We start from the raw sequence: 14,438 nt of genomic DNA, 5'->3' as shown, positions 1-14,438 counted from the left end.
AGTTATAAATAGGAGACCTGGAATAGGGTTAGTGAAACTTCATAGACTTGTCCCACCTGATAAGGAATGTACAGGGTGGGGTGGTCATGAAGAGGTTTCTGGGCAAGGGATGGGGGTCATAGCCTCTGCAAGTTCATGTGTGAAATGACCATGCCATCCTAGAAAATACAGTTTGTTTTGTATCACTCCACCGCAAGATCAAGCCGACCATATTTCAACATGAAGTGGGGAGGGGCTTAAGAAGTCCGGTGGTGGCTGCTAGGGGTAGGACAGTCAGCTTCTTTGGGGATTTGCCTTCTGATAGATTGCCCCATGCCCCAGGATGGTCCTACACCATGTACATACCGGATGCACTCAGGGCATCAGTGGCTTTAAAACTGGGGGCAGAGGGCGGGGAGGCGTGTATGGGAAGATTTGGAGGGAGACTTGATCAAAATACAATGTATGTGTGCATGTAAGAAATCCTCAAGCCATAAATTCAAACAAGAGGGGAGGAAGTCGACCGTAATTAGGTAACTGTGTGTACATTTTCTACGTCAAAATGACTAGCCTACATCTTTTTCACTCGTCCCTCTTGAGATATGTAAAATAAAATGATACGTTTTACTATCGGAATAGCAGCAGCTTCAAGAGGTAGCCAGTGCTACAGCTGCAACTTTTCCTAAAAACAAAAAATAGCAAGGCCAACAGGCAGATGGAGCCAGACCAACTTGCCTACAAACTAATTCGCTGCAGGCGTGGCCTAATTCTTACGCAGTTGGTCAGCAGAGAAGCACCAGCTTATTACCTCGGTGTGGTCATCTGTGATTTGGGTTACTGCAGAGCCCAAGGGTCCTTGAGCAATTAGAAGGCATCTTGAGTACGTCTGAACAAAGCAAGGTACAAACAGCAGTACTGAGTAGGAATCCAGTGGGGGGGGGGGAAGAGAGTGAACTAGGAGATTTAATCATGGAGCCAGCCCCTTCTCTTCCCATTACGACCATCTGCTGGGGATTTAAGGAACACTGAGGCAAGGCCCGGAAGCCACTTAACCACAAGCAGGAACGGGGTTGAACTGCTGGTTGTATGCAGAGTGTCCTCAGGCAATGCTGCGCTGCTCCCATTTGGAGTGTGAACCTTTTAGTTAGATTCTTTAGGGGTTTTTGGATCCCAGCACAAGGCCTATTGTCTTTTTTTTTTTTTTTGTTCATCACAGGTACAGTCCCAGGAGCTATGGAATTTGCCTCTAAGCACTTGGATGGTAGTTTCTGCTCTTTAGAAGGCTGTTCGCAGGGCTGGGGACATATGTTAGCTGGGAGAGTGGTTGTTGCACAGGCATGAGATCCTGGTTCTAGCCCCAGAACATATTAAAAGAAAAAGGGTTTGGCATGATGGCGTATGTGTAGAATCCTAGTATCTCCTAGTAAGGGAGATAGAGGTACATAGAAGCCTGGGGCTCACTGGCCAGCTAGCCTAGGCCACTCATTAAGTTCTAGGCAGTGAGAGGCTACCTCAAAAAACAAGGTGGAGGGCACCTGAAGAACGATAGCCATGGTTACCACATGTTTTTCACATGTCCGTACACACACACACACACACACACACACACACACACACACACACACATGCACACAGAGAGTAGGTGTTAGTCATTACTTTTCTTGTGGCCGTGGTCAAGTACTTTGCATGAAACAGCTCAAGGAACATTTTATTCTGGTGCGTGGTTTGAGGTTATGATCCCTCTTGGTGGAGAAGGCATGGCTATGAGAACAGCTCCTGGCTGTGGTGACCGGAAAGTAAGGGCGATTGCTCAATTCTGGGAAGATCAGGAAGAACACAAGATGATGCTGGCATTCCACTAACTGTCCTCTTTCCATTTTCTCTCAGTCCAGGATTGGAAACTTCCTGCATTCACAGAGGTCTTTGGCTAACACTCCCAGAACCCCCTTGTAGACACACTTAAGGTACACTCCTCAGTGCATCCCAGGAATTCCCATGCTCCTTTGCAGTCAACTCCCCTTCCTTCTCCAGCCTTCGGAAGCATCCATCCGTTTTTTCTTTCTTTCTTTCTTTCTTTCTTTCTTTCTTTCTTTCTTTTTTTTTTTTTTTTTGTTTCAGAGCTGGGGACCAAACCCAGGGCCTTGCACTTGCTAGGCAAGAGCTCTACCACTGAGCTAAATCCCCAACCCCACATCCATCTGTTTTATATCCTTAGAGTTTTCCTTTATCTAGAACATCGTATTATGACATTAGATTGCATGTAACCATGGATGCTGGCTTCATTCTTCACTGGACACAGTACCTTTGAGGCTTAGTCATGCTGCAGGCACCCGGAGCCCACTCTTTTACTGTATGGACTGAGCCAACTGTCTGTCTGGACCGAAGAGTTTGTTTCTCGTTTGGGGTAGTTATTAATGAACCTACTGTGAAAATTCCTGTCTAGGTGTCTGTGCTTTTGTTTCGGACCACGTGGTGCGGGTATGCTTAGCTTTATAAGAAACTCGAAGGTCGTTTTTGAAAGTGCTAGGTGAATGTTGTCTTACAACTGGACTTCAGGGTTCTAGGCATTCTGCATTTGTGTCAGCACTTGATACTGTTAGATCATTTTGACTCTGCATGGAAACGTGCAGAAGCGTGCCTTTGCAGTGTCAGTGACATCCAGTACCCTTTCCATGCATTTATTTATCAGCCATATTATCCCTTTTTATGAATGAAGTTTGTGCCCTATTTTCAAAGATCGAATTAAAGGAGGCTTATTATTTATTTATGTGAATGTGCCTGTCTATAAGGTGCCTACGCAGGCCAGACTCAGGCACCAGATTTGAGGGAAGTGGAGTTACAGGTGGTTGTGGTCCACCCAACATAGGTGTTGGGACTCACACTCCAGTCCTTGGGAGGGAGCAGCAGTTGATCTTGACCATGGAGTCATCTCTTTAGAACCCCACGTTGGATTTTTTTTCTTGGGATCCTGGGGAATCGAACCCACGACCTTCCACATGCTGAGCAAGTGTTCTATCCTTGAGCTATGTCTCCAGCCTGAGTTTTGTCTCTACCACCTCAGTGCTAGGTGTTGAGGACTTGCAGGACTCTGCGTGTTTTAAGGGGTGCTAGGGATCCAGCACAGAGCTTTGGGCACTCTGAGCAAGCCCCCTACCAACGGGGCTCCCACTGCATCCTTCCAGGGTCATTTATGTTATGTGCAGCTTGCATTTCGTTCCCAGTGGATGAGAATTCACCAGCAGTCAGGTTCAGAACGGTCCATCTCTGGAATTTCTTTATAACCACATCTCCTCTTGCCCTCTCTTTCTTCCCTAGTGACCTCTAAGTCCTCTGTCTCTATTTTTATTATTTTAAGAATGTTACATAAAGAGACTCATTCAATATTTAACTTCTGATATATATATGCATATATATATTTATATATATATAAACTCTGGAAGGTTCATTTAGGTTGTGTATTATCAATGGTTCATTCATTTAAAAAAGGTTTTCTAAGGACTTCTCCCTTGCCTGCAGTTTTGGGACTATTGCCAATTAAGCAAACGCACACAGGTTTTCTTGTGAACACAAGTTTTCATTTCTCTGGGATGAATTTTCCCAAAGCGCAGCTGTTGGGGCTCCAAGTAGCTGTACCTTCCGTTTTCTGGGAAAATGAAAACAAGAAACAAAACCCAGACAAATGGAAGGTGGAAGTGGAGGTGCACACAGAACGTGGGATTCTGAAGAAAAAAGGAGGTGGGGGTCATTATAGGCTGCACAATCAGATGGTGAGATCCTGTTTAAAACATCAACATAAAAGGTCAAACCTCATTTTTCAGTGTGGCTATAGGATTTTACAGTACCCACCTCACCAGTGAGCCCCATCTTCGTTGGCACCTGGTATACACACACACACACACACACACACACACACACACACACACACACACACACACAAACACGTATGTATGTGTCACACACATATGTCCCATGTATTGATATAACATATATGTATGTATATGTATATGTGTGTTTATATGTGTATATACATATGTATGTATATCACAAAGTTCCCAGCCACTATCAATCCGTGCCACATTGTAATTTGCTTTTAATTTACATTCTCCTGGTGAGTAGAGGTTGGACACGCTTTCAGAGGCAGTCTCCCAAGAACTCATCATTTCCAGAAGTTTCACATGGGAAGCAGTTTCTTCGCATGAAACTCAGCGCTGCCCTTGCCCTTGGGCTGTGATTTTTCTGTTGGGAACCTGCTTTATCACACAATGGTTTCCAAGTGAATTCAGAGCAGCTTGGGAATCTCAACCAAAAAAGGCCATTTCTGCAATGCGTGATAAACGGCCGACTGACTTCAGAGAGACGTAAAGGAGTTAAGGAATGCGGAAAGAGTTGTTAAGGAAAGCCCAACTCAGGATTGCAAACCCTTTAACCCGGCTCAAGAGCATCTCCCACGGACATGCGCGGCAATCCCTGCTCGGTCCCGCCCCTCAGCCGGTCCTCTTGGTCCACGACCAATAGGGCGAGGAGGCGGGAACCCGGAGCCCGCGGTGCTGCTTGGGTAGCATCTTTGGTTACTGTTGCTAAGGCAGCGGCGTCTGCAGGTGGTGGGAGTAGGAAGTTTTAGGTGGTCTGGACTCGGAAAGGTCAAGGGTCAGTACGGAGTCTCCGCCGGTGATGGTGAAGCAAACGATCCAGATTTTCGCTAGGGTGAAGCCCTCGGTGCGGAAGCAGCAGCAAGGGGTACGGGCCAGCGGGCTGGGTGTGGGTCGCGTGGGGCAGCGGGCGCGGGGTGGTCAAGCACACTACAATCCCGAGGGAGGACAGGGCCCGCCCACAACCTCAGCGCAGCGCCGGGTACACGTGAGCACACTCGTGCATGTGGACCTGTTTGCACACTCACCTGCGCTGTTCCCCATTCACACAGGTACTTCTTGCACTTTTTTGGATAAGTGCCTCCCAGCCCTACACACAGAGCTCGGAGCAGGGAGCTGATCGGTTCCAATCGGGCAACCAGTGTGCAAGTATTGTGATGCACCCTCAGAAGCGGAATCAATCAATTACAGACAAGTGTGCACACTTGATTTTGTGGCATGCTACAGCCTGTTGGGTTTGCTGTTCTGCAGCATTTAAGGGGTTTTGACTTAGGTTTGCTGTAAGTGTGCCATATGTCCCCACACAAGAAACATGTCCCCCTCCTCCAAAAGCATCAACCAGCCTTCTTGAGGAGTGTAATAAATCCAGAAGTTTGCCAAGGTCGTGAAGACATTTGTCCCCTCTCTCTGCCTCCAGGGTGAGCATAGTCCTGGCTGCTCTGTGTGGAGAAATCACCACTGGCCAGTTGACTTTTCTGGTTTATCTCTGCTCCTCTTCTGGGGATTCTTGTCATTGTCCTCATTTTACACATTTTACCCTATGCAATAGATAGGTTAAGTGAAACTGCCAGGGCGTCCAGCTTGTAAATAGCAGTAGCTGACTTTTAATTTGAACTTAATTTGTTTGACTGTCTTGAGACAATGTCTCACTATGCCAGGTTGGCCTTGAACTCAGAGAGATCAGTTTGCCTGCCTCTGCCCCCTAAACACTGGGATTAGAGGTGTTTGCCACTATTCCTGCCTTTAATTTAAAATTTTAATTTTACATTTGTATCAAGAATTTTCATTGTTTTTGAACTCCCTCCTCATTTTTCTATCTTTCCCACTGAAACCTGATTCCCAACAAAGCCGTCGTCCCCCGTTTCAGGTCTTATTGGTGGAATGCAAGGCACCGAGTTTAGTTTTCGTTAAGGATTTTTAAAATTACACTTTCTCTTCAGAAAACAACCCCCCCAGCTTTTTCCTGACTCCCACAGTGAGCATTCAAGCAATTTGGTTCCTATTTATGAATGTGTAGAAAGTGTATAGTCAATAATGTTTTATATCTATTCTGTTTCAGTGTTGTGCATATATAAACATGTAACATTATGGTATCTTATAATTTGGAATTTCCCTCTGGTAACGTACGTTCTTAAAACAAGATTATAATGTCTCTGCCATCAGCAACAGCAGTGGCCCTTTGTCTCATGAGAACATTCAGGAGAAGTTATAGGAAAAGATCCCAAAGAAAACATTAGACATTACAAAATGGCTTTTATTTCATAGGTAGGAGCATTTTGCCTACATGTACGTAGTGTGCCACATGCACACAGTGCCTGCAGAGTCCAATAACGACCACCGGATTCCCTGGAACTGGAGTCACAAATGGTCTGAGTTGCCACGTGGGTGCTGGGAATTGAACCCAGGTTGCTCTTGTAAGAGCAGTAAGTACTCTTAACCTCTGAGCAATCTCTCCAGGCCCAATAATAGCCATGTTTGCTTAAAGAAATGAAACAGCAGGAAGGGGACCCTGGGAGTCTTTGCCTCTGCCTCTCCTCGAAGTCACCTGCACAGAGACCTTTTAAAGCACAGGTAATACTGCCCTTCTGATGCTTAGCTTTTGCACTGACGGTCAGAGAGAAGATGGCTATGGTAAGGAGGAAGTAGGCAGTGGTAGAACTGGGGAGCTTGTGAGGAGTCTTGGTTCATCTAACTTTTTGAGCCATTAAATACAGAATCATACACATTTGTAGATTAGGCCAGGCCTGATGGCGGGCGCATCCCTGTAAATCCCAGCACTGGGTGGTGGTGATTGGGTGAGTGGAGACCGAGTCAGGAGGATTGCTGTGAGTTTGAAATCAGCCACATATGAGCTCTGTGCTAGTGTCAGTTACTACTGTATGAGAACCTGTTTTTGTTTTTGATTTTAAACAGTTGGATGAGGTGGCACACACCTTTTATCTCAGTGGTAGGGAGGCAGAGACAGGTGGGTCTCTGTGAGTTCAAGTCCAACCAGGTCTTCACAGTGCGTTCCAGGACAGCCAGCACTTGGCACTGAGACCCTGTCTCTGAATTAACACACACACACACACACACACACACACACACACACACACACACACACCACACACACACACGCGGGGGAGGGAGAGAACAATGAGCAAACAACAACAAAAACAAGATGACACAAACTGCAAATTTTTTTTTTTTTTGCTTCTTTAAAGAGTCCTATCTCAGATGATAAATCTTAATAAAAGAAAGACTAATGGCCACCCTATTAGACTAAAGTTTCTGATTCTAAGGACTTTGTGCTTTTTAAATTCTTCTTGATAGTGGTAGTGTTGGGATTTGAACCCAGGGTCACTGGGGTGCTAGGGAACGCCCTGACCCTGTACTGTTTCCTAGTTCTCTAAGGACTTCTCAGCGCCTTGGAGAATGTCTTAATCAGAGTGCTGGAAATGTGTTTCCTACCCGAGTCGCTTCTTTTCTGATGACTGAGTGTAGAGTGGTACCAGTTGTTTGTGAAGATTTTTATCTTCAACATTTTGACTGTGTGAGAGTCTGTGGTAATGTGCAGGTGAGCACAGACCCCTGAGAGCCCAGGAAAGAGCAGCAGATCCCATAGAGCTGGCAATGGTGGGTGCTGGAGACCAAACTTGTCCCATCTGGAAGAATGGCAAACACTCTTACCACCGAGATCTCTAGCTTCCAGGCCAAGATACAGATTGTTTTTTCTAAGTATATGTCACCCCCCAATTGTGTGTGTGTGTGTGTGTGTGTGTGTGTGTGTGTGTGTATGTGTGTGTGTGTTTTGTGCCATACCTGTTCTTTTCATTTTCTGTCTATCTATTAAACTAGCAATGCCCTACAGGATACAGTTTTTAAATGTCTCTTAGGAGAAAAAAAAAAATCTAGTCAGAAAGCTTTGAACCCTCGGATGTACCACTCCTCTTCTGTTTTCGGTAATTTTACTTCACAAAATAGTATTTTCACCTGAACTTTGCATGTTTGAAGTAAGGTATTTCAAAAAGAATCCGCTCAAACCAGGCATGGTAGCACATGGTCATTTCTCCCAGCCTCCGGGTTGGGGCAGCAAGAGATGGCTCTCTGCCAGCTGGGTCAACATAGGGAGATCCAAGCCAACCAGGGTTGTATAGTGAGACCCTGTCTCAAATTTTAAAAAAATGTGCTTTGAGACTTATTCATACTTTCTGTAAACTTAGGTAGGCTTTCCCTGGGCAGTAATATGAGTCTTACCCTCTAATCATGCATCTAAATGAGTCTAACTTAAACAGGAAGTGTTGCCTGTAAGAAAGCACTTTATTTCCCGGTGAAAGACAAGAAGTCTCTTTTTAAATTTTCTTTTTATGGTGCATTACAAAATACTTCCATTTGCATTACATCATTTGAGCCCCACGCCCCAAGCACTCTTGCAAGGGATGCTGGGTATTCTGTTTCCCACACTTTATGTATAAGGGTCCTTTGATTCTGCGAGCGGTGGCTGGCTTCACACCTGGTAGTTGAGTTCAGAGTGCAGACATTAAATCCCAGTTTCTTTATAGATGTGACTGTTGCTTTTCCTGGCCAAGAAATAAAAGAGTAGGTCACGGAGACAAGAACCAGAAAATGGCACTGTTGTTAGGGTTTGGGACCTCTATTTCCATGTTCACTCTGAAAGTGGGGGTGATTCTGCAAGGTCACTCAACAAGTAGTGGCTGAGCTTAGACGGCATGCAGAAGGCATCAAAGACACGAAAGCACACATCTCTCCAACCCACATGGCTTATCAGGTCATGAACGTGGGATTCTGGGGGATATAACACAAACGTGGACACTCCTGTGAGCTCTCGGAGACAGTTCAGACCTCAGAGCTGTGTGTCTGTGGTTCACACATGCTCAGAAGTGCTTATGGGTCGTAGAGCCCACAATGTGAATTTTTCTTGAATAGGGAAATGGTTCTTACCATAAGGCTTTCAAGGCTCCTCTCAAGACAACAGGGATGTATCACACAACCAAATCTGCATATTAGGTCACCCGAAGATGAGCACAGCCTTGGTACAGCACTGCAGTGGTTTAGATGAACGTGCCCCCCCCCCCCGAAGGCTCAGATATCTGAGTACTTGGTCCGGCCCTTGGCTCAATTTCAGGATGTTATGGGACCTTTAGAGGCTGGAGCCTGGCCAGGGGAAGTACATCACTGGGTTGGGCTTTGTGTGTTTATAACCTGGTCTTTGCTTCATGATCGTGTCTGAAGATGGGATCCCTCAGCATTGTGCTCTGACGGTCCGATGCTATGCCCCATCCCCCCACACCATTATGGACTCTCCGGCAGGACCCGCAAGCCAAAATAAACTGTCTTACATACGTAGTTTCTGGTACAAACCCAAACATCAATTTAGACTTTAACTCTTGTTTTGTTCTGTGCATTTGTTTGGGCCCAGTGACAGTTCAAAGAGAATTTTGCATATATGTAAAATCAAATGTATTATATGTATAATTATACATATTTTATGTACTACATGTAAGAGCGTACATATTCTATGTATCATATCATGCATATTACGCTACGATTTTGTCACAAAAGCACAGTTTTTGTACTATTACAGTGCTAATCATATCCAGGTCAGAGGTCACTCTGACATTTTGCCATTTAGGTCAACCTGTTGTTCTTGTATTTGCAGATTTATTCCATAGATGAAGATGAGAAACTAGCGTCTAGCTTGGAAATTGTCTTACCCCGGGACCTGGCAGACGGATTCGTAAACAATAAACGAGAAAGCTACAAGTTTAAGTAAGCACCATGCCCCTTCCTCTTTGTTTCTGCTTCATTACTTAGCAAATGCTTGTCCCGTGTCAGTTTCTGGGGTCACGGGCCCCTCTCCATGGCAAATGTAACATGTTCATTATTGAGCCCAGGATTAAAAGGTAGATTTCTGTGTTTGAGTTTATATTCCAGGACCTGGGAGATGGCTCTGGCCATGAAGTGCTTGCCTTCCAAGCCTAAGGAGTTGAGCTCTAATTTGAAAGCTGGGCACAGAATAGACCTCTGAATCCCACAAGGGCGAGGCAGGAGGCAGAGACAGGTAGAGCCCTGTAAGCTCACAAGCCAGCCAGCCTGACAGAGTTCCTCTGAGAGTGAGAGGTCCTTTCTCAAAGGGAAGAAGGCAACCTTGACCATGACATGTGAAGTTGCCTTCTGACCTCCACACACATATTGTGAACATGGGCACCCATCCACACACAGATAAACACACACACGGATACATATATACACATACGGATAATAAAGAAATCACACTGTTATCGTCTCCGATTCCAACTTTGCTTTGCTCCCTGTGAGTATCTAGTGTTATGGGTTAGTCCCTGCATGAAGTCTAACAGTGTGTAACTGTTATTATTACAGGTGAGGTGCTAAGGTCCAGTCTGTGTGGTACTTAGGTAGTCTTTCTCCATAAGATAAACGACACACAGGTCTCAGGTACACATGTACGTATCCAGTGTCCCATGGAGCGTCCAGTTGAATTGTGTCTGTCCCGAAATGAGGTACTTGGTAAAGTATTCATTCTGAAGATCCCTTATTAAAAAAAATAGAGAATGTAAATTATCTCAGGAACTTTTTATATTGACAGAAATGTGGACACTCTGGGTTAAATGTTATTATTCCTTTTTTTTTTCTTTTCTTTTTTTCGGAGCTGGGACCGAACCCAGGGCCTTGTGTTTGCTAGGCAAGCACCCTACTGCTGAGCTAAATCCCCAACCCCAAATGTTATTATTCTAATTAACGACACCTACTTTGTATGTTATAAAGTTTGATCTTGAAGTCTTCATTCTGAAGTAGGCAAATAATAGAGAAATCTGGACTGTTTCTTGTTCTACTATTCTTTTAAAAAAAACCAGAGGATATCATTTTAAAATGATTTAATGATTACAAGTTTTTAAAATTAAATTAATTTTTTTTTAATTTAAACTTAGAATAAAAACGTTTCTGTGTACATGCATGCGAGTGCAAGTACCCAGGGAGGCCAGGAGAGGGCGTTGGATCCCCTGGGTTTGGCCTTAGAGGTAGTTACAAGCTGCCCCATGGGGTCCTCTTTAAGCACAGCCAGTGCTTTTAACCTTAGTGACAGCCATCTCTCTGACCGCATGATATCAAGTCGGGGGGCCCAAGGCATTCAATACATTTTGTGGGTATTACTCTAAAATTACATCTCAGTCTAATCAAAACCTTGGTAGAGTGCCTAACATGTGGGAGGCCCTTGATATGTATTTGTGAAATTGGTAAGTTGGTAGATGGGCGGACCAAAATGAACTTTGTACAAGAAACCTTTCAGAATGTATTCTGAGGTGACTCAGTGCCATCTCGAAGGCACCTGGCACATCTTGATTAGATGAAATTCCTAATCCTCAGGGAGAATGGCAGGGAATGCCTTATTAACTCAAGGTTACTAAGGACTAGATGAAAGAAGTTCCATTCGGCTGCAGCAGCCTCCCGGAGGGCCTCCGGGAGGCTGCTGCAGGAGAGCTAATCCAGTACCAGAGTAGATCAGAGCCAACCAAGCTCTTTAAAGCATACTCCTTGCCACGTGTTCTGTGGACCTCTGTGCCATGCTGGACTAGGGGCTGAAGCAGTGATTCAAACAGACAAATAGCAAATGCTACTACCTCATACATACGTTTGCCTCCTGAGTCCTTAGACCAGTGTCTCTCAACCCATGAGTTGTGACCCTTTTGGGGCTCAATAACCCTTTCACAGGGATTGCCTAAGACCATGGGAAAACACAGATACTTACACGATTCACAACACTAGCAGAATTGCAGTTATGAAATAGCAATGGAATTAAGTTTATGGTTGGGGGTCGCCACAAAGTGAGGAAGTGTATTAAAGAGTCACGAGATTAGGAAGGTTGAGAGCTCTGGACTATCCTGGTGAATAATTCACCATTTTCTTATCTCAAATGAAGGTTGACAAACACTAGGTATCCTTTGAAGTTAATATTGGTCCCCGGTGACACATTCCTTTCTGTTTCATATTTCTAGTCTTAACTCTGGGCATGCATTAGAACATCTGACCGGTAACAATTGTATTATTTGCTCCCCCCCAACCTTGCTGCCTTAGTTGAATATGGACAGTTGACTTGTGTAGGTAGACATGTTGACCAGAGGTCTGTAAATTTTCTTAAGATGCCCTCAAAAGTATTGCTTGAAAGTTTTTATTCTAAAGACGGTATCCTCTCAACTTTTACTTTTTTTTTTTTTAAGTGAAGTGTTGGGAAAAGATCTCAGTTGATAAAGTACTTACTTTGAAAGAGCTCAGTTGATAAAGTACTTACTTTGAAAGCTCGAGAACCTGAGTTTGATCCCTGGAACCCACATTTGTCGTTGTTGTTGTTGTTGTCATTATTATTATTTAAATTTATTTATTTATTTACTTTATATCCCAATCACAGCCCTCCATCCTTCCTCTTCTCCCAGTCCCGTCCTTATAAATTCCTTCTCCCTTTATCCCCTCCCCTTCTCCTCAGAGGAGGAGAAGCCCCTTTGGGTACCACCCCAACCTGGGACACCAGCGGGGGTTATGTAGACTGAAGTGGCCACCTCCTGTAGCCAGATGGGACTTCCAGTGGAGGGAGGCAGACATCAGACCACCTACAAAACTTTCAACTCCAAATTTGCCCTGCCTACAAGATGCACAGGGATAAAAATGGAGGATAAATAAAGATTGAGGGAACTGCCAGCCAGTGACTGGAATCCACATTTTAAAAGCCAGATGGGCTGGTCTGCTATGATCCCAGAATCGGGGAGGCAGAGACAGGTAAATCCTTAGGGCTTAGTGGCCAGCCAGGCCAGCCTGCTTGGAGAATTCCAGGGCAGCAGGAGACCGCCTTTAAAACACCAAGTGGACGAAACCTGAGGAAATGCACCCAAGGTTGTCTTCTGTCCTACACACACACAGACATACAGACACAGACTCCTTCCCTGATGCCCCCCATGTGTGTGTGTGTGTGTGTGTGTGTGTTTTCACCATGCATGCAGCTGCACCTGCAAAATAAACACACACACACAACACATATTCATGCATGCAGACACTCCTGCACACACACTCACACACGCATGCACGCACGCATGCTCACACACTCATGGATGCACATGCACACACACACATACACACACATACTCACATGCATGCACACTCACACAAGCATGCACGCATGCACACACACACTTACACACATACACTCACACATACTCACATGCATGCAGCTGCACCTGCATTCGCATAAACATGCAGACACACACAGAAAAAGTTTAAAATTATGCCAGTAGGTGTTCTCCGTTGGAAGGTTCTCTTTTAGTGGGGGCTGCACTTGCTGCCAGCACCTCACCCCACTACGAGAGAACACGTTATCATCTGAGCGTTCTGCCATGCTGACAATCCTATGTGAAGTTTAGAGTGATTCTGCAGGCTGGATGACATGGATCCTCTGCCACCTCCCAGATCTGCCTCCCTGCCATTCTGATAAAGACTGCAGAGCAAATGAGAGTTCTCTAAAATCATAGGCAAGGAAATGAGACAGCAGCACCCTGAAGCCAGCGTTGTCAGTCACAGGAGGAGGTACCTAGTACACGGGCAGGGAGTCTCTCTTTACATTCATGGATCGCACACTTCAGCGTGCCTGCTCCCCTCACAGGGCCCTGAGTCGTCACTTTTTACATCCCCTTCTTGGGCCGTGCAGTTCTTGAGGCTTGACTCCGATGCCAGCCACAGACGCTGTCCCTCTCGACAGCTAAAAATACACAGTTTATTATTTGGTTCAAAGCTGGTGTGATCTCTTTCAGAGGGGGACAGTTGTACAGATCTTGTCAAAGCCATATTGTTTACCCACCATTTGTGAGCAAGAGTACAATGACACAGTGTGGGGCAATGACAGGGCCAACATTGTGTTGGGTTAGGTAAGCCCGGTGATGTCACTGCGGGTCGCTTACAAACGTGTTTCTGAAAACAAGATTCACTAATCCAATAGCACTGGGAGGCTCGGCTTTGAGATAATTACCATTTTCGTGTTGCAGGTTTCAAAGGATTTTTGACCAAGAGGCTAAGCAAGAGATCATTTTCGAGATCATTGCCAAACCAGTCGCTGAGAGGTAGGATTTCCCAGGCTCTGTTCTGGGCCCATGGCTTTTGATCTTGTCTCCAGTCCTCCAGTGATTGTGGTAATTTGCTTCTATGTATCAATCATACGCTCGGGCCTCAGGGCATGAAACAGTGATAGCATTAATTATTTCTATTAATAGCTGTTTGTTTTGGACTCGGATTGGGATCCCTGAAGCAAACCAGAGATGAGGACAGACCAGCTATTCTTTTAGTCTCTTTTTAAAAGGTTCAGTGTGGGGCTGGAGAGATGACTCCGTGGTTAAGAACGCTTTATGCACTTGCAGAGGCCAGAGTTCAGTCCCTAGAATCCACTGAGCAACACACACCAGCCTGTAACTCCAATTCCAAGGATCTAACACCCTCTCTGGCTTCCAAGAGCACCTGTGTACACATGTACATGCACTAATATTGCAGATGCATACACATGAACGTATAAGATCCTTTCAAAGGTTCCATAAC

The 14,438-nt window shown here is 45.2% G+C and overlaps 1 protein-coding gene across 1 annotated transcript in view; it reads left to right on the top strand.

The window, feature by feature from the left end:
• Positions 1–4,515: 4,515 nt before the first annotated feature.
• The window catches only part of Kif6 (kinesin family member 6), a 296,865-nt gene continuing 286,942 nt past the window's right edge, over positions 4,516–14,438 (top strand). The window contains exons 1-3 of the mRNA XM_006244480.4: positions 4,516–4,716; positions 9,508–9,617; positions 13,895–13,969. Coding sequence (XP_006244542.1) covers positions 4,651–4,716; positions 9,508–9,617; positions 13,895–13,969 — 251 coding nt within the window. The 5' untranslated portion in view covers positions 4,516–4,650. The remainder of the gene's footprint in view (positions 4,717–9,507; positions 9,618–13,894; positions 13,970–14,438) is intronic.

This window comes from Rattus norvegicus, chromosome 9 (genome assembly GCF_036323735.1).
Source record: "Rattus norvegicus strain BN/NHsdMcwi chromosome 9, GRCr8, whole genome shotgun sequence".
Lineage (NCBI taxonomy): Eukaryota > Metazoa > Chordata > Mammalia > Rodentia > Muridae > Rattus > Rattus norvegicus.
Note: the sequence above shows the minus strand (reverse complement) of the source record. Positions and strands in the feature narration are given on the sequence as shown.